We start from the raw sequence: 21241 nt of genomic DNA, 5'->3' as shown, positions 1-21241 counted from the left end.
GCTACCAGCATTGGTATCATTTTCAATGTTTCTGTTTGGAAACCCTTTGTTTCTTGCTGTGAAAAAGAGAAAGGGAATTACCCTACAAATGCATTTTTACAAGGTTCCAATATAGTATGCAAGCTTGCTGTTGAAAAGAAAGATGCACGGAGATACTTAACGAATGCCAGGTCAGTGATTATCAGCTTTAATGATTTGGCTATTTGGAGAAAAATGCATCTTCTTGAAAACGTAAGAAATTTAGCCATATTATCTATTAGAAACCAAGATCTGATGATTCTTCTCGAGAATTCCATGTGAAATCACATCTGATTGAAAACCTATATAAATTTGAGGAGTGCGAAGGAGTTAATTTATTCCTATCTGGAGTTGTGTCCGTAGAGTGAAGCTGTGGACACTGAGTGCTATTATTATTATTTAATTAAGAGAGTGATATTTGTTTGTGCTGTTGATTTCTGAAATGCTGCTTTTTTGTGGTTTCGCACCTCATCTGTGCTTTGCTTCGTGTTTTCTGATTTGTACATAGAATGAAGCGTCATTTTCCGTTAACCAGTTTAGTTTAGTTTAGTTTAGTTTTAGTTATATTAACGTCCCGTTTGAAGCAACACTAGGGCTATTTTGGGACGGACCTAGTCATTTTGAACCGCGGTCAGATGACGAGGACGACACTTGAGCTGGCACCCCCTCTCCACACCACACCAGCGGGAGGACGTTTGATCCTGACGGATTTAACGTGCAACAGACCCCCTTACACGACGGTTCTTCGGTGGAATCGGGTCACGAACCTGAAACCCTCCGGTTCCGAAGCCAAGACGTTATCACCAGGCCACCGCGGCCCTTTCCGTTAACCAGATAGTTGGAATAGTAACAAAACAGAATCTATACTTTGTTTGCAAATTAATAAAAAAACGCTCGCATTTCCATTGCTTCCAATTCAATTCTAGGAAGGTATTAGGAATTTTACCACTGCTCGGAATATTTATAAAATAGGAAAAATATTAATATTTTTTTTCATAGGGTAAATTACATATGGCTTAAAAAATAAACACTGTCTAAATTTGTCCCCATTAAAGATAATAGCATTAATATGATAATATATAAAAAAAAAACCTATGTCTCAGTGAATCGATTATTCAGGTCTAGTACATGTCCTTAGAAAATGCAAGATCATGAAATGGTCAATTGGATAAAATAATTACCCTTCAATGGCTGACCGAGGGGCTACTCTACATCTCACCGCTCTGCTGGTTTCGCATTCCCCAGTCTCGTTATCGGGGGGCACGAGGTTCACGTACGGTGGTTCTTCCATGAACGTGATCTTCATGTTAAACTTCTCGGGAACTCCAGGAGGAGGCACAGGTGATCCGCCTGGCCAAACGATGTCTTTTATGTCCAAGCCGTCTTCTGTCCAGATGCCAATCTATGAGAGGAAAATTGCTTAGAAGATCAAGGGATCTGAATTAGTGCAATAACTTGTTTTGAAGATTGTAGAAGCGAGTTATATTGATTCGTTATACGATTCGTGGCTGTTAATCAATAAATTTATGGATATTCAATTTAAAAGACTTAATTAAAATAAAAAATTAATCTATGAGAGGAAAATTGCTTAGAAGATCAAGGAATCTGAACTAGTGCAATAACTTGTTTTGAAGATTGTAGAAGCGAGTTATATTGATTCGTTATACTATTCGTGGCTGTTAATCAATTAATTTATGGATATTCAATTTAAAAGACTTAATTAAAATAAAAAATTAATCTATGAGAGGAAAATTGCTTAGAAGATCAAGGAATCTGAACTAGTGCAATAACTTGTTTTGAAGATTGTAGAAGCGAGTTATATTGATTCGTTATACGATTCGTGGCTGTTAATCAATTAATTTATGGATATTCAATTTAAAAGACTTAATTAAAATAAAAAATTAATCTATGAGTGGAAAATTGCTTAGAAGATCAAGGAATCTGAACTAGTGCAATAACTTGTTTTGAAGATTGTAGAAGCGAGTTATATTGATTCGTTATACGATTCGTGACTGTTAATCAATAAATTTATGGATATTCAATTTAAAAGACTTAATTAAAATAAAAGAATTAATCTATGAGATGAAAATTGCTTAGAAGATCAAGGAATCTGAACTAGTGCAATAACTTGTTTTGAAGATGGTAGAAGCGAGTTATATTGATTCGTTATACGATTCGTGGCTGTTAATCAATAAATTTATGGATATTCAATTTAAAATACTTAATTAAAATAAAAAATTAATCTATGAGAGGAAAATTGCTTAGAAGATCAAGGAATCTGAACTAGTGCCATAACTTGTTTTGAAGATTGTAGAAGCGAGTTATAATGATTCGTTATACGATTCGTGGCTGTTAATCAATAAATTTATGGATATTCAATTTAAAAGACTGCCACTGTTCAAAACATGCAATTAGTATAAATACGTCATGGCACTGAATAAGGTACATTCAAATACATCTGATAAATAATGAAATAAATCATATTTTTTATTCATATTAATTTTAAATACAATGTAATTTCATATTAATAAAGGGTAAGGATTTTCAAATGTTTCATTTTCATTTTATGAAAAGGTAAGATTTCAAAAACTTTTCATTTTGAGGAAAGACAAAATAGCAGGTCATGATAATCTATTTAGGAAAGATTTGAGGTTGTTTGAATTTAGTGATGCAAAGGCATTTTTTTTTTTTAATTTTTCAGCGTCAAAAGAATTGGGAAAAAATGAAATAGCATGCAAATAAAACTTATGAAAGCATTAATTTCAAAAATTAACACTCTTCTTCCAGTGAAAACAACAAACCGTATAAAGTAATAGTGGTAACTAAAAATATAATTACTTGAATCAATACAGGAATTTAAAATTGTGGAATAAAATTTACTCAAAATGACTTGATGTAATTTATTTTTAATTTATCATGAATTTGAAAATTTTACTTGAAACTAATTTTGAAATGAAATCTGGGAATTAGTTTTGAATAATTTAAAGGGAAATGAATTACTAATAGTAGCACAGAAACACATTGCGATAGCTTCAAAAGTCTTTACTCCAAACATACCATTGATAAGAAAAAAAAAAGATTCGGGTCTAATCAAGAATCTTATATAACACAGTTCCAAGATAATTTCCCTTTCATTTCTAATTTAGCATGCAATAATTCTCCACTGCTTCCCATTAGTCTATAACAGCATTATGAAATCCCATCAGCAAAGCTTGTCTAAAACATTTATTTTTAATTCCTCCTCAGGAATCCATTACCATTGAATAGCTTTTAACGACAATTAAGGAATTTCAACATGGTAAATTGAATTAACGAGGCTTAGTGAATTCCTGAATACCTGACTGGGATACTTCTCGATCCCTTAAGGCAAAATGGCGACACATGATTGAGAATTCCCTTGTCACAGGAAGTGGAACAAAGAGGAGGATTTCCTACCATTAGTCAAATGAAACACATTCCAGTTTAATTACTCTGCTGGAACTTAGTTACCTTTTCCCAGAATCCCATGTTGTTTAGGTTCATCACTTCCAACTCCACGTACTTGAGGGTGCCGTCAGGGTTGAATTCCAGGTCAGCCCGTCCTCCTTTCTCCTTTATACTCACATTGCGTAAATACCTGGAAACAGAGAATAGTGAGGTGTCAGAAGAGCTAGTGAAATAGTTAATTCAAAGGCGATTGTTGCTGACACACAAGGGGCAAGTCTTGAGTGGTGATGGGAAACACAATCGTATTCAACTCATTGTAGGATGCAACGATTGTAAATTCTTCCAAGAATTTGTTGAAGAAGAAGAACAAAGACGTAATCAGTTTCATTAGTATCGAAACTTGAATAGGTTTGAAATTTTTCAAAAGATCAAAAAGTTTCTAGATTTAGTTTTCTAAAATTATCTATTTAACTTGTAAAAATTATATTTTAAGTTGAATCGGATGCAGAAAATAATTGCTAAAAAACATAGAATTGCAAAATTTGTAATTTTAATATGCTTATATGGATGCAACGATTGATTTAAATAAAGATATAAAAATAAATTTTGAAATTATTTTATTAAAATTTTAAAATTCAGATCTGTAATTAATTTAAATATATTTATTTTTAATGTTGGTAAAAAGTATCCGAATATGATAAGAATGAAGTAAGTGAATTCAAGATCTAGAGATACAATACAGACTCATACAGATATAATGTAAATTCCAAGAGTTTTTTCCACAGATAACTTATTGATAATGTATTAAAATTTAACATCCTACCATATTTTCCTTAATATCAATTAAGGTGTACGTACACACTAGAAGATTTTTTTTTTAAATTTTAACTTTAAAAATCTAGTTTTTTCTCAGTAGGTCATTAATACATGTTTAAACTCATTTCAGTGAGTAAAAACAATATTACACTAATTATTAATTAATTAAATAATATTTAATGAGCTAATTAGTATATTTTTTGAAACATGATATCTTAAATTCTAATTTGTACAGACACATAATTCTAGTTGGAAATGATGCCTAATATTAGTCTTCATGTTGTCTGCTTCAATCAAGTTATAAAAATATATAGTTTTTTCATCAACGATGAATAGAAAAAGAGAAATTTTTTCTGTCATTTTAACATTTAAATAGCTATTAAAAATTCATTTCAATAAATGTAACTTTGATTGAGGCACAAAACATCCGCTATTTCATGCAGATTATTTTGATATATAAATAATTGTATTTGATTCATTTCTTGTTGAGTTATGATTGTTTTAATGAAGCAAAAGAGTGGAAAAATATCATTCTTCATAAAATGAGTTTTTAAAAAATCGTAACTAGAGTTTTCAATGAAAGCACCTCAAGAAAAATAATTATAACTCGAGAAATATTTCGAATATTGAACACATCTTGGTATCGTTTGAAAGCTAAAAGGTCAGAGAACATTATTAAGCAATAAAAAAATATTCGATATTTTGAACGAATTTCGAAGTTTTAAGTGTGTACGTACACCTTAAATGAAAGATGCTAGTTCATAGATTGGTTTTTCTGTTTCATTTGGTATGTAGTGAACTCTTGAATAAATAAAAAAAATTAAATCCGATAATTTTATCAGAAAATTATTTTTATTCCAATAATTAAGACCAGTTTTGTATATTTTTTGAATATCTACATGTATTCCTTTTATTGTATATGATGGATATTAATCTGGAAGACACTTATTAATACATAAGTCAAAAATAAAGAAGAATGACTTCTTGTGAGAGCAAAACAATATTGATTACGATCCATAAACGTCCAAAATAAGGTAATTTAGTTAAATAAAATAAATTTATTATTCATTTCCAAAGCTTTACATCTCTGTAACTCTTATAGATTAACTACACAAATTTAATCAATTAAAGAAAACACCCTACATATCCACATCATCAAAAGTTGGTGAATTATTAAAACAAACCGTGACTTATACTACTTTCTCTTGACAGTTAAAACAATGTAAAATGGGGAAAATGTATAAATTTGCAATGGCGTTATTTAAATACATTAAATACAGTTTAAAATTTGTTGAATATCTTTTTTCGCTAAAGGAATGACTTTAAAAATTCCTTGGATCAAATAATTTTTGGCTTCCAGTTGGCATTACATGAAAAAAGAAACATTTATTTTGTTCTGTATCTCTATGCAAAAACTATTAATATTCATCAGACCATAGAACGTTATAAATAAAGGAAAATTTACACTACAACTTTAAATCATCTGCAGACTGTTACAAATCTCCAAATGTTCACAACTTTTTGCACCAATCCCGTGGATCCGAGAAAACATAATCATACTTCTTAACAGTTCTTTGAAGAATTTTTTTTATCTTCTAATCAATAAATTTTGTTTCAGTGATATATTGCTATTATGAAAAAAAAATGCATTTAAAAATGAATCGTTTGCAGTTTGCTATTTTTTTTATCTTAGAAACTACTTTTTTATGGACATTTGAAATAAAGTTAAATGAAGTTAATTTGCATCATGTTATAATAATATAAAAAAACGTAAGTGCGCATAAATACATAAGTAGAATTTATTGTGTGTATCAATAACCTTTTTTCACATTTGAATAACATTTTAGAGCAGAATATTGTTTTTATCTTTTTAGATTATAATCACAATATTGTGAAAAAAATATTTTTCTTTAATATACATTTTACAATTTTGTGCCAGCATACGTTCTAAAAATACACTTGACGAGAATTTATTACACCAGACTGCACAGCATACCTTTAAAACTTAAATCTATATTATTAATTCTGTTATACAAAGCTGCTAGTTAATTAATATATATTTTTTTAATTTTAAGAAAAATTAATTAACTATACCATTAATTCAAACGTTATCGATAAAATTCAAACGAAGAAATATTCTATTAAAGCATGAAAAAACGAATGATTCCAATGTACTCCGAAAGCTATATTAAAATATTAGAAAAAAATTGAAAACAAATAAAATTTAATTAAAATTCCTGTATTCGAATGAAATCAACTTATTTAAAAGAACATAAAATAAAAAAATATTATTTCAATCAGTAAAATGTCTTAATCATTTGGAAAGAAATCTGGTACAATGCGCAACAAATTCGAAATGTATGTCATTGCCAGTAGATAGGTGTATGAATTGACACTTTTATATTTGAAATCTATACTTATAATAAAGCTCAATGTGTGTGTGTGTGTGTGTGTGTGTGTGTGTGTGTGTGTGTGTGTGTTGGCGTTCTACAGGCCAGACCGTTTGACATACAGCTACCAAATTTGGTACATGTATACCTTGGAGGTTGGGAATGTGCACCTGGGGTTTCTTTTTTCGAATTTTTAATTAGAATTTTAATTATTAATTAAAAACTAACTTTCCCGCCAAAAAAATCTTCCATTTTCCCCACCGCCAACTTTTCAGCCAAAAAAATCTTTCATTATCCCCAGCGCCAAACGAGAAAGGTTTCAGTTTTTTTTTTCTCCCAACAGTAATGAGGCTAGGGTTAAAATTTTTCGGCGGATTATTTCAATCGGTTCTGTTTATTTTCTTAATGTTTGATGCATTTAAAATTAAACATTGTTAATGAATCAATCTTTCAGATTCATTCTGAAGTACTTTTGAATTAAAATAAAACAGAATAAAGGAAATTAAAAATTTCTAATCCGCATAGCGTTACCCCAACTGGCGTAGAAAAAATCACGTATTTGCGTTACGTAACCGGCGAAGAAAATTCACGCATGCGCATTCTGTTCTGATTGTTGACATGGCAACGTTATCAATGGATGATTTAAATTATTTTTGGGTTAGTTGCATGCTTTTGTAAGTAAATTTTATTTATGTTAGTTATATATTTTTTGTATATGCTTATACTTTTAAGTACATCGTTTTTTAAGTAGTTTTTTTAAAACCTGTTTTCAACCGTTTATTTTAAACGATTCGTTTTATTTTCTTAGTGTTTGATGCATTTAAATTTAAACATTGTTAATTAATCGATCTGCTCATAATGAATCTAAGAAAATTTTGTTGGCCAACTCTTGAGATATTACATAAATTAAAAAAGATATTCTTTAGTGCCCATAAAGTTTAAACGCTGAGTGACTCTATTTTCAGTAATCAGATTATAAAAAAATGCTTTGTTTCAGTAAAAAATATTATTATATTAATTGAAGATAAATTCTTTCCACTTTAATTTAAATCATAAATTCTACGGGTGCTAACAGAAAATGAGAGAGATACATATTACGTTAGGACTGAAGGCCTTTATAATATTATGAATGAATTATATGATAATCAAAATCTGAAGTTTTAAAATATTTTGATGAAGAAGCTATTAAAGTAGAAATTGCATAAAATATTTAATTATTAAAATTTTAACGAACATTAAGATTGGCGAACCGGCTGGTCGCCAAAGGCGGCTAGTATAAAATAAAGGAAGAAAAATTATCTGCGAATATATCATTCAAATATATCATTCTGGAAGATTTTAAGCTGAAATGCAAACATGCATTTTTTTTTATCTATACTTATAATAAAACTCAATGTGTGTGTGTGTGTTTGTGTGTGTGTGTGTGTGTGTGTGTGTGTGCGTGTGTGTGTGTGTGTGTGTGTGTGTGTGTTGGCGCTCTACAGGTAAGACCGTTCGACCAACAGCTACGAAATTTGGCACGTGTATACCTTGGAGGCCGGGAATGTGCGCCTCGGGGTTATTTTTTCGAATTTTTAATTAAAATTTTATTTATTTAAAAAATAAGCGAAATTTTAGCGTGTTTCTGCTGTAACTTCCGATAATATTAGCGCACAAAAAAGATTTTTACATGAAGATAAAGATCCAAAATTTATCTTTTAAATGATACCAATGTTTTAACATTAAAATTAAATTTCTATTTTTAATGAATTTTTAAATAAATATTTTAACTATATTTTTCAACAATTTTTTTCGTACAAAATAAAATAAAATTTAAGCTGCACGAGCACGTTTCGCATTCATGGGAAAAAATTAGCTTTTTTCAAAGTGTTGCCATCACATCGATTAAATCTCCAACTAAAAATAAATTAAATCTTTTTGGAAATGAAATCTGCAAAAATATAATTTTTCGGCACGTGTCTGTAGGAAATGAAACAAATATGAAACATTATTATTTTTAAAAAAAATAAATTCAAGAAAAATTATTTTATGATCTTTTACAGACTCTATATTATTAATATAATAAATCAGTTTTATTTTAAGGCAAGTTTAGTTTAATATGAACAGGATATCCATTCAAATCAGGGCCACACAGCTAATTTGTAAACCTTTAGTAAGACACAGATCTGGTAAAATGGTCTAAATGGAAAATGTTTATATTTTATTTAACTTGATTCAATAAATGCTCTAATAAATAACGAATTTTTGATTTTACATAAAGCTTCTGCTGTGGAAATCACGAATAACAAAATGTTCTTGAAACACTAATATTTTAAATAAAAAGAGTTAATTTCCAATCAACTAAATCAATCACTTAAACTGACTGATTTATGAAAATTTAAATATCGCTATTCAATAAAAAAAGGATAAATTTATATTTTTCATCGATAGTTTCAAAGAAAATACGCCAATCTTCTCGTAGGTTTCTCAAGATTAATTGGCCTAAAATTATGAAATGTTGAGTTTTTCTAAATTTTTAACATTCAAAACTTCATAAATAAGTCTTAGTTGATCTTGGAAAATAGAAACATTCATTCATTTATTTAAAATTTGGTGTGTCCAGAATATTTCTCAGAATATGATACCTTACTGCATTAAATTTAGACTTCATAATTTTTGAAATATATTTATAGGCCGAAACAAAATATTATTATTGATTTCATTTCAATCCTTTTGAAAGCAAAACTAAAAACTGAATTTTATGCTGAATCTGAGAAATTTTTGTTGAATTATTGTTTGAGATATTACATAAATTATGAAAAATATTTTGTAGTTCACATAAGACTTAAATACCGAGCGATTCTGTTTGCAATACTCATATTCGATAATAATAATAATAAATAACAAAAAAGATGATAAATAAAATGAAACGCTTGGTTTTATTAAAAAATATCTTTACATTAATTGTAATTTCAGCATTTCCACTTTAAATTAAAGTTGAATTTTTACCGGAAATGACAACAAATTAGCAAAATATATATATTAAATTGAACGAAACGATCTAAACAACAGTATAAGTTTGGTATGACTATCAAAATTTGAAGATTAAAAATCTTTTGTTTGAGAAGCTATTAAGAGACAAGTCACTTAAAATATTTAATTGAAAATTGTATCGATCGGTAATACTGGTGAACCAGCTGGTCGCCAAAGGCGGCTAGTTTAAAATAAATTACAGGTTACTGAGCAAGCAAAGAAAATTTGCGAAGTATTGCAGTCCAAAAGATTTTGCCTTACATCGTATTATTTTTGTTTCCAATTCTAAATACTTTTTATAACTAACTAGTCGCCTTTGGCGAACAGCTGATTTAGTGGGAATATTGGTTGTTTTTAATTTCAATTAAATCATTTAGACATCATAACTTTATACCTACGATACCGTAAAATTGATAGACATTCAAGATACGTAACTTTAATTGCCTTACATACGTTTCATTCATTGTCTATATGACACTTTCTAATGATGTTCAGTACCTTAACCTTATGACGTTTAAAAAAAAAAAATGTGTTGTTCACCAAACTTTTAAATTTCAAGGTATTGTACCTTCTAACATTTATTTTTAAATCTGCCTCGTAAATTACACAGATAATAACAAAATCCTTATGTTAATATTTATCTTTTAACATTGAAGGGAAATCACGTGCCTTGAAGCAATGAAAATGAAGCAATGAAGCAATTTGAACTTCAGGGCAACAATATAATCTATTGTTGGAAACTAGGCAAAAAAAATATTTTTAAAGAATTGCCAAACTTTAGTAAACATTCATACGAATGTTAAAATAGTATGATTAAAAATAATTATTTTTTAATTTTGAAACAGTGAGAAACTAATTTTTGTGCAATAATATTTTTGGAAGTTATCGAAAAACATCGAAACTCGGCTTCATTTTTAATTAATTAATTTTTTTTAAAATATGATCCGAAATGTACATCTTTACTCTCGAAGGGAAATGTTCCAAATTTAGTAGTTGGAGGTGAAACGGCTTGGTTTATAAAGTGCCAACGTACTCACAGACAGACACAAATACACACACATTCATTTTTGTTATGGAGTGAGATTTAATATATTATTCTCATTATTTTATGGTTAGTATAAATCTATCAGTTGTAAAGACATCGGTAAGTAGTTATTGAAAATAATATAGTTTAAAATTTATACTATTTTTTCGTAACCAATTTTGAGTAAGAGATCATATAAATTTTTTAAAAGTGCAACTTTTTTTTAAAAAAAAGAAACAGGGATATTTCATCATTTTGAACAGACTTGGAATTCATTTTTCCAATCAGACTCCAATAGGTAAGATTCTACTAACTTTCAACCTTTTTGAAACAACCTTTAGAAAGTATTGCCATTTTAAGGTAGTAGAGGTACAGCAGTAATTAATTTTCCAGAAAATGAAACAACCACGCTTTCGGAAACTGTTTTTCAATATTACAAAAATCCTTCCGTTTGTAATTGAATATTAGTTTCATAACATGTTTAGATTTGCAAAAACTAATTTTCGTTAACATCTGTTAATTCGAGTATCTTCGTGTTTGTTCTGTTCGGAAATTTAATTAGAGAAAATTCTAAGAACAGGATAAAGAATAAGATATATATTTATTAAATTCTTGCCATGACAGCGCAGCATTGAAAGATGGATCAACCTGTTGAATGCATCCGAGAAATTCCTCCCTCTCTTTCCATCGATGCGTTTCCATGGAAACGATGCATCAACAAAGAGTCGTTTCCATGACAACACTCGGGATCTTCTGCTTGGTGAAAAATGCTTCTGTAGTTGATTCGTATAAAAGAATTGTGAAGGATACTAAATCAAGAGAAGTTGATTTTGATTAATGGTTGTATTTATTTCTTTGGTGTATATTTTTATTATTATTTTAGAGATATTTAGTATAATGGTCTATAAAATGGCCTGATTTAATATAAAATTCTAATTTAGGAATATTTAATGAAAATAAAAAGAAATTTAAGAATATTCAACTAATGGAGTTAATTTTATTAAATCACGCCAATTTATCCGCCGGGTTTTTTATATTAGAAATTTAATGTTAGATGAAATGTGCATTGTAATTCAATATAACGTCACTATGATGTTTAACCTGTGATAATTGACAAGAATTGTTCACTAGTATTTAAGAAGAAAGGTTTCTCTTTTCAGGAAAGTATTTTTAAAAAAAAGGTTGAAGGTTTTTAGTTTCGAGTTGTAAATCAAGTATTCAGTTTTAGTCTTATAAAACAGGGTGTATTTTACCAAATACGGAAGCATTTAATATCTGAAGTTTTGAAAAGTCGACAGCTTAAAATTTAACTTATAAAAATGTATGGAATTGGATACTCTGATATTTAGAGACTCTTTGTAGTTATAACCGCAGTTTTATTTATTTATACACAATAATACATGTTTCAATGCCTATTTATAACAATTAACATTACCCATTTTTAAAATTCAATATTTATATATTTTTTTATTTAAATATATTAAAATAAAAAGAAATTTACTTCAATGATTGAATTATTACTCATATATTATGCTGTTTGGAAATGTTTTTATATAAACTTTTTTTGAACGCACCAATTTGCGGATATAAAAACGAATATTATCGCGTTGTAGCATGTTTTTTGATTTGCTGTTGAAAAATAAATGCTTTTATCTACTTATGATTTTAGGTTAATAAATTAAAAAAAGGCAAATTCTTCCTGTATATTCAAAATTTTATTTGTGATTTTTTATTATTAAAATTTTATTTATTAAATGAGAAACTCTTTTTGCTACAGCTCAAAAACCGATGAACTTTCAAATTGCAAACAACCCATCCGCTTTAAATTGGTAGATATAAGCGTTTGAAGGAAAATGCTTTCCTTATTTTTGGAAGGTCATTTGGAGAAAACGAAGATTATCCGTATTTATAACTATTTCGATCTTCAAAATTTGTTCTGAGTCAGATGTTTTCACTTCGGTGATACGTTGACGTGAAATTCATGCTGTAGGTGAAAATGCCATTTTGACAAAAAAAAAAACAAAAAAAACAATTGTATCTATATTTGAAGCAATGCACTTCTAATCTAATACTCAACAATAACCTTGAACATAGCATAATAATATAAGCACAATATGTATCACAATAATTTCAAGATATTGTAAGTGGTTCAAGCTACTCAACAACATATTCAAGTAATATCGTAATTTTTTGAATTACCAATAATTTATTTTGAATTCATCACTTGTTTTATGGAGTCATGTAATGACATTAGACAAAACGGAGTTACGTTAGTAATGTCACATTAACATTTTATTCATAAAGTGTACCCACAAACAACCCATATGTAGGTGGGAAGCATTAAAAAATAAACAAATAAAAAAACTTATCAAAATCAAAAACACACAAAACTATAAAAATAGAAATAAAAAATATCAGATATAAAAAACAAGTCTAGCAAAAACTACAGTTATTTATTTATACGATAAATACTGCTTGAATTACACCGAATGTGCATGCATCTCTGTGTACAGAGCTCGTTATATGATTTAAATATATAAAGGCTGTATTCTAAATATGAGTACAAAAATTCTAAAATAATAAAATGTGATACACTACAATATGTTTAGCACTAGTTGAGTATTCGCAGCTTAGCTTGCACAAATCTATGTTGTATTTGTTGTATTGTTATTTGTTGATCAAGCAAAATACATACAATTTTATATCACACAGTTTTTTATTTAACCATTTAAGAAGTTAAAAAACTATGATATTCCAACTGGAGGCTTTAAATTTGTAAAAAACTATTATATGATACAAAATTAAGCTAAACAGTTAAAAATTGTGGCGAATTTAAAATGCAGAATTTTTGTAAATTATTTGAATAATAATTTACAAAAATTCTAGAGAAAGCTACAAATTTTGCTTTTATTCTATATAATAAAAGTAGAAATATCTAGAGAAAGCTACATCACTTAACATTGGTAAAATTGCGTAACTGATCGATGTAATTTAATATGTTCAACTGATTTTAATATTTCAAAAAGAATTAGAATTAAATGAATTTCTTCCAAACTAACTTTAGAATACTGATGAAACAAATGGAAGAAAACAATTCCCCTACTTTATGGAGGTGCAGAAATATTTAGTAATGCAGTTAATCTTGTCAAATATAAGGAATATGTATACCTTGAATCCATCAAAGTATGTGGAAATTACATTTTATTCAAACAAATAAACAAACAACCAACCAGAAGTTACCTTTTAAATATAAATATACTATATATATAGTATATGTGTTTCAATTGAAGAGATTATATTCTCTTCAATTGAACCACAAAAATTTCTCTTTCAAATAATTTTCAGTGAAACCAATTTAGATTTAGTTCACGTAAAGAAAATTAAAAGAAAAGTTTTGAAATACATGCTTTTATTAGAGAAGTAAAGGATAGATAGTTTTATTTTTATTATTTTCACCTTCTTTGCCTATTAATAACATTAAAAAAAATCTTTAAGAATTTATTTTCTGAGAATAATAAAATAATTCATTTCCATCTGGAATATTTATGTCAAAATCTTAGCATATTATGAGATGAATGGAAAATCAGTTAAAGAATTCCATTTTTAAAAACATTAACCATGGCAAATTAAATGTAATCGTAACTGATGCTAACATTAAAGACAAAACCAAAGAAAAGACAAAATCAAAATATCAATTTACACCTAATTCGAGGAATAACCTTTCAAGGAAGATTCCATTTCCATTCAAGAAAAATCTTAGTTTTGAAATAACTAGATATGTCTCGCATAACGTGCCTAAATGCTGAGATATTTACTTTAATACATTTTAATTGGGAGATCACATGTTTATTCCATTTCCGAATCGTAATTGCTGTTTAATACGAGAAAATCAAGGGAACCACACGGCAGGAAGATAAAGTAGTATTTTATTAAATTCTTGTTTGGGTGGTTTTAAAACACGGATCTATGTTGAACTTATTTGTGAAATCCCATTTTCTAACAGTGTGAATATGTTACGATGGAAACACTTCTTAAACAAGGCCTTGTTTCCATGGCAACGAAATGGCATCATCCGATAAGTCCTTATAAATTTACACCGTTTAAAAAGATTGCATTTGGAAGTTGATCCCGAAATGGTTTTCAATTAGCAGAAGCATTTACATCTTTGGAATAATTTTTGTTATGAAAGCAATTATCATGACTTAGTATACATTCTTTCCCATTTTATTACTTTTAAATTTTTGTATATGAAATACAGAGAAAATATTGTAATCGTCAAAAACTTAGAACTAAAGATTTTGATGGATTTCTATGTTTTAGATATTTTCCAGTTCTAAAACGAATATTTTTGGCATTATATCTGTCTGGGACAAATATAACTCTTTAATCTAGACAGATAAAATTTGTCATACGGTCTATACACTAAATTTATAGATATCTATTAAAATCTGAAAGGAATTCATTCGTAAAATGTCTGTCCGGTTGTCCTAATATAAGCTACACTATAACTATAAAAAGAAGAAAATTAGATGGATACTAGAGAAGAAAAGGAAGAGAACTAGAAGAAGAGAACTTCGTGCAATAATTTAACATCTAAAATGTAAATACTTAATAAATTTGGCATCAAACCTGTCAAGGAGATGATTTTCTGTCCGCCTGTACTTTCACAAGTTTGTAAATTTAATAACTCAAAAACGTAATGATTTAGGCATTTAAATTTAATATTTTATTTTGTGACTGCAATTATAGTTCTGTATAAACTATTAGTTTGAATTAGTTAGAAACAAAGCAAGTTCAGTTTTCTGATACCTATTACTAATTGCCAAAGAACAATTGCCTAGGATTACAGCATAGACTCTGAAAATGCAACATTCATGCCAAAGATGGATATTTTGTTTCGAATGTTTGCCAACCTCATGCACGATATTTGCAGGCTTACCCAATGTCCAAAATGTTATGCGAGGAAAAACGGTAACACCTTTATTCGAGAGTATTGGGAAGATCACTGCTAATGGTTATAATCTGGGAGAAAATATTTATTCCTGAAGTACGGAATTTTTTTTATTATTTATTAGTAAGAAATATTCCAAGATACGATTTAAAGATACTTAGATAAATTTCATTCTTTCATTAGTTCGTTAAAGCAGTGTTGCGATAAAACATTATAATTTTATCGGCATTTAAAATAGTAATTTTGTTCTTGATATGACACTATTTTTGCTAGAGTGGTAATTAGGTTCTGTGTAAATCTTTTAAAAAGAGAAATAAAATGTTACTTTAGATAATAATATTAAAATAGAAAATAATTATTATCTATAGGATATCCCAAAAAAATAGAGCACGTTTTTACTTTCTCAGCTTTTAAAATAAATCATTATAAAGATTATTAACTGACCAGAATCTGAAAATCATTATAAATTTATTAGTTTTCATTAGATTTAAAAAAATCAGATAATATATTAATTGAAATTCTTAAAATATTTTTTAAATAAACACTTTCGGCATCAATACAAATTTGCTTTCTTTTAATACTTGCTCATATGAGATCGGATTCATCACTTGCGGCTTGAAGACAGGCTTTCTGAATTCGTCCGCAAAGATATCTAAAGAGCCTGTTCTGTCAAAAACAATTCATCCCTTAATTCAGTCATAATGGCAATAAATTCTAACTGGATATTTCGGTCGTCATTCAGCTCATGTTTGTACAAAATTATACAAACGAAGAATTTCTAAAAATACCACACTACATATTTATAGAAAATTACCATTGATGATGAACCACTTGTAGGAAGAAGCGTTTTCTATTATTTTCAAAGTGGCAGTTTTGAAGATTAATATTTCTATCCCGATTAAAGCAACAATCGTCTGTCTAAATGTCACTTATCAGTACAGAAATACTTGATTTTTCTTAAGTTGGGACCTGATTGTAAAATTCAAAACTTCTATTGTAAACTTGTATACTGCATGATATCAATAATTACGCTGAAATATTATCTGCAATGTCGCGCTGGAATATTGAGTTCTAGACTTATTGTTAGTTCTCTGAAGTGAGGGTAACTTAATTATCTCCATTTCTCTCCAGAAAAATAAGAATCCAGTATTTGAAATCGCTAAATCTCTCTGTAAGCAACCTTTCTAGAAATATATTGAAAATTCTGAAAGCAAAGCTAGTTTCTGCTACAACTTGGTTGGCAATCTTATTACTTACAGCAGTGGTTCTTAACCTTTTTAAGCCGCGACCCAAATTTGAGAAATATATATAAAAAAATCTTCAATCCTACGATGATGATTTTTTTAACTTACAAATTTTTTATTTATTTTTTAATAATAAATTATCTTTAATAATAAAGATAAACAAAAGTACTTTTCGATCCAAGGAAAATTTAATTAATAATCAAGCGTTTTTAATAATTTTTATTGACCAAATTAAAATATATTTATAACTTTTTGAAAATAATTGACATTTTAATTTATTCCTAAATAAAGAAAGAAATATCAATACATATGTTAAGTCTTTTAAATTTTAAATGCAAGTCATACAGTTTTAATGAGAACCTGGTGCTTGAATACTTTTTGAAAGATCTTCAAACCTCGGTTGAATGCTTGTCAAGGAGCACCTTATATCTATTTCAGGATTTAACTTGTTCCGGTAATTGTTTTTGATTACACACAGAGCCGAAAACCCAGCCTCACACATATATGTTGTTGAAAAGGGCAATAATACTTTTAGGGCTTCTTTAACAATTATTGGCTTTTCGGTTTTTAATTTTAACCAGAAAGCACATAAAGATTCAGTGTTTTTGTAGAAATTGTATCGAAGTTCTTGGTCACTTTGTATTTCTATTAATTGTTCTTGAAATTGATTAATATTAACAAATTCATTTGATAATGGTATCTTTTGTAATTTCTTTGAACTTTAATCTCCGCACATGATACGCGCCATATCAATGGCAGCAGGTTTTATAAGTTTTTCAGCAATATTATGGGGTTTCTTTTGTCTTGCAATATGCCAAGCCACATGAAAAGAAGCAAGTGTAGCTTGTTTGGCAGAATTTATAAAACCACTACTACTTGGTGCATCCAAACGCTGTCTTTTTAAATGGGCTTCTTTTCTTTCGAAAAAAGTACGATCTTTTCCCTCAAAGGAAAAATTTTTATGTTTTGCATCAAAATGTCTTTTAAGTTTGTTCGGTTTCATCGATTCATTACTTAATTATGATATCTGATATTTTTTGATCTTGTTAATCACATTCATTTTCGATTGTTGATATTTATTCAAGTCGTCATTTCTAAAATGTCTGAAATTTGGTGTATTACTAACTTTTTTGGTTCGACTCAGCGCAACCCAAGAAATATGCTTCGCGACCCATAGGTTAAGAACCGCTGACTTACAGCATAAATCGGCAACATATCCAAATAGCTACATCCTTGTTATTTAAATATATCATCCTTTTAGAAATCATACAAATGCGAGCAGATAATTTTATTTTGTTTGCTCGGTATTCCAATATTTCTCAGATATCTTAAAGATTGGGTTCATCAAGTTTATCTTGCTTTCTTTATTAAATCGCTATTTAATAAAGAAAGCTATTATCACTAAATGGAAATTAAAAACCTTATACATGATGAACAATTTTCTTTAAAGTGCATGATGTTTTGACGATGTGCAACTAGATAAATGTTCACATATGATAAATCTGTTTGTATTGAATAAATTTATACTTCTGAAATAAATGTTCTTACATAAATTTGAGAGTTGTTTCTCTAAATTTAAAAATAAATGTATTTCTGTAAATTTTGTAGATAGAAATGTTGCGCGCTCTGTGGGTGCACAGATGAATGCAAGATAAACATTTCACTAATTGACATTTTTATACTTCGAAGGTTGTGCAAAAATTTGTGTTTTTATTACCACCCTGCACAGAATCCAAAGTATTTTCATACAGTTGTCACTTTATTTTGCAACTTTTGAATTCGAAGTATATGCCTAGATAAATTATTTAGGGAAAAGTAATCTTGTTCCCCTTTTTCGGGACATCCTGTGTGCGTTGTGCGCTTGCGTGCATGTCTGTGTGCTCATAATTTTAATCTGTGTTATGTGCAGAATATGATTAGAATTAAAATATTATCTGCACATATAAGACGCAATTATCTCGTTTCCTAAATAGCACAAATTTTTGTAAATATTATATTGTACAACAAGAATATTGTCGTACAATGCTGTAAAATTTCCTTACATTGCATACCTTAATTTTATTTATTTGGATTCTGCTTTCATGTTAAATCTATTTCATGTTTCATTTACATTCTTTATTAATGATAATAATTTTCATTTAGGTGTTCAAATGCTAAAAGACATATTAAATTCCATTAGCAAAGAAACAGACTAAAATTTCCATATTGAAGCAATTAATTTTCATCGTAAAATTTGTTATAAGAAACATTTAGGCTACATTGTTCGAATTTTGTTACTTATATTCCAAAATTAATCTTTACTGTTGCATTTTTCATTCATGTTTACCTTTCTGTCTAAATAAAGCAAACAATCTTTCAACTGAATAAACTAAATTAACTAAAATAAATTCAATAAAATCAAAATTCAGACTATTCCAAATTGAAATAAGTCTGTTCTGTCATTTTAACAAGAAGAAACTCAAAGTATACAAAGTTTTGCATAAAGAAAACTTTACACGATTCTTAATGATTTGTAATTCAAAAGTTGTAAAAAAACGATGCCATTCTTCGCTGACAACGACTCACTTGTCTTTATATTTTTCATAAAAAACGTTTAGGCTGCTTAAATTTTAATTACAAAAAAATTAATCGATTAAATAAGATTTCAAATGAACATTTATTACATTGTTCATAGAATTTATCGAAAGAATAATGCCAATGGCAATAATGCGACCAAAAAGATTAATAAAAGTAATTGTTTTCAGTGTTGCTAGACAGAAGAATATTTGTTCAAACAAGATTATGAGAATGATGTATTTCATAGAACATAAAATTAGCTAATGGCCGTTTTTTCACATTATTGAAGCAATTTAGAAAATTAGAAATTCTTTAGCCAAACGATAAAAAAGGGGAAAAAAGACAAAAACAAATGTTATTTTCGCAATCGTCGGCTATAATTGTATGCGATGCAAATGCAAACCCAAAAATCTGTTTTTATAGAAATAATTAATATTAGTTTGTATGTAAGCGTTTGGTTTTCTAGCACTGATCTAATTAAAGCTTTGAATATGTCTATCTTCTTTTTTGCAAAGAAAATGATGTTAATCTCATGACGCTTTCTGTTTTGTATATCCATTTTTTCAAAGTTCATTGATTTATTATTCATTTAATGTAATTTTATTGAAATTATCGACGCATATTTTAAATGAGATTTTTATTTCTATTGTCTTTAATATCAAAATCCATTCATATTATGAGCAACAAAAAACTTATAAAATAGTAATTTAAATTAATCTAATCAGCATCTCGGTTTGAAACTTTCGTGAAAGCTATTTGTGCCTGTACCGTACTATTTTGAAGACCAGAAGATAGGGAAAACGAATGGATACAAAAAAAACTTAGGGGAAGTTATTTACTCGAGTGAGAATCCATTTGCTGAAATAGGAAACCAATCGAAGAGTTAAAAATAAGCAAATGCATCAAGCAGTGGCATAGGTAAGTAGCATCCAGGAACCTATTACCATTAATGTTTAGAAAGTATAAATCTCACCAGGATCAAGGTATCAGTTTTTCTTTTAACCCATTTTTGACGAAAAACCATCATATCCAAAATAAGATTATTCTCATGGCATCTGGGGTATCTATACTATCTTTCTTTGTTCAACGGTATCAAAATTTTCCGAACTAATTCTGTTAGGCAACAAATCATAGAACATAATTTTATTACAATGATATTGATAGTAAATGTGTAGCAAAATACGATGTACCAAATATCAATATGCAGCAAAATGTAATGATATGTAGCAAAAATCAATACTTTATTCCTCTTCAAATTGCTATAAATTAAATAATTATCGATTGCCATACACAAAACTCACTTTTTCAAAACTAGAGACGTGAATATAAGATTATTGATTCACAGCTGCTTCTTCAAATTATCGGTGTAAACTTGAAGGCTATTTTAAGAAGGATCTTTAAATTATGAAAATAGGAAGTAGAGGAAAAACAAATATAGAAATAGAATTCCTTGTAAGTTATTTATTAGACAGAACGCAATCGTTTAAAGAAGAACCAAAGATGCTGTTGTTTCTTATGGCACTTGCCACGGACAAGCCCGCTGTTACTAAGACAGCAATTTTAAGCCGGAGGGGGAGCGTCTCTTTTTTTTATAGTAGCGCCAACTAGGGCCAAGAGTACGACTTTGCTACTCACGCATCACTCATTCGCTTGTATAACCCCCTTTTTACAGGAGGGCACATTCACACATCTCACAGATAGAACAGCGGAAGAACAACCATGCCCAAACCGGGACTCGAACCCGGGACGCCCAGATCACGGGAAGACACGCTATCCCTATGCCAGGACGCCGGCAGAACCAAAG

The 21241-nt window shown here is 28.6% G+C and overlaps 1 protein-coding gene across 1 annotated transcript in view; it reads right to left on the bottom strand.

The window, feature by feature from the left end:
* Window positions 1-21241, bottom strand: part of LOC129972729 (glutamate receptor ionotropic, NMDA 2C-like) — a 313970-nt gene that overhangs the window by 47425 nt on the left and 245304 nt on the right. The window contains exons 7-8 of the mRNA XM_056086971.1: window positions 3508-3634; window positions 1200-1420 (exon numbers count right to left, since the gene is read on the bottom strand). Of these exons, the coding sequence (XP_055942946.1) occupies window positions 1200-1420; window positions 3508-3634 (348 nt within the window). The remainder of the gene's footprint in view (window positions 1-1199; window positions 1421-3507; window positions 3635-21241) is intronic.

The sequence above is a fragment of the Argiope bruennichi genome, chromosome 6, assembly GCF_947563725.1.
Source record: "Argiope bruennichi chromosome 6, qqArgBrue1.1, whole genome shotgun sequence".
NCBI lineage: Eukaryota > Metazoa > Arthropoda > Arachnida > Araneae > Araneidae > Argiope > Argiope bruennichi.
The sequence above is the reverse complement of the archived record's forward strand: the minus strand, read 5'-3'. Positions and strand labels throughout refer to the sequence as shown.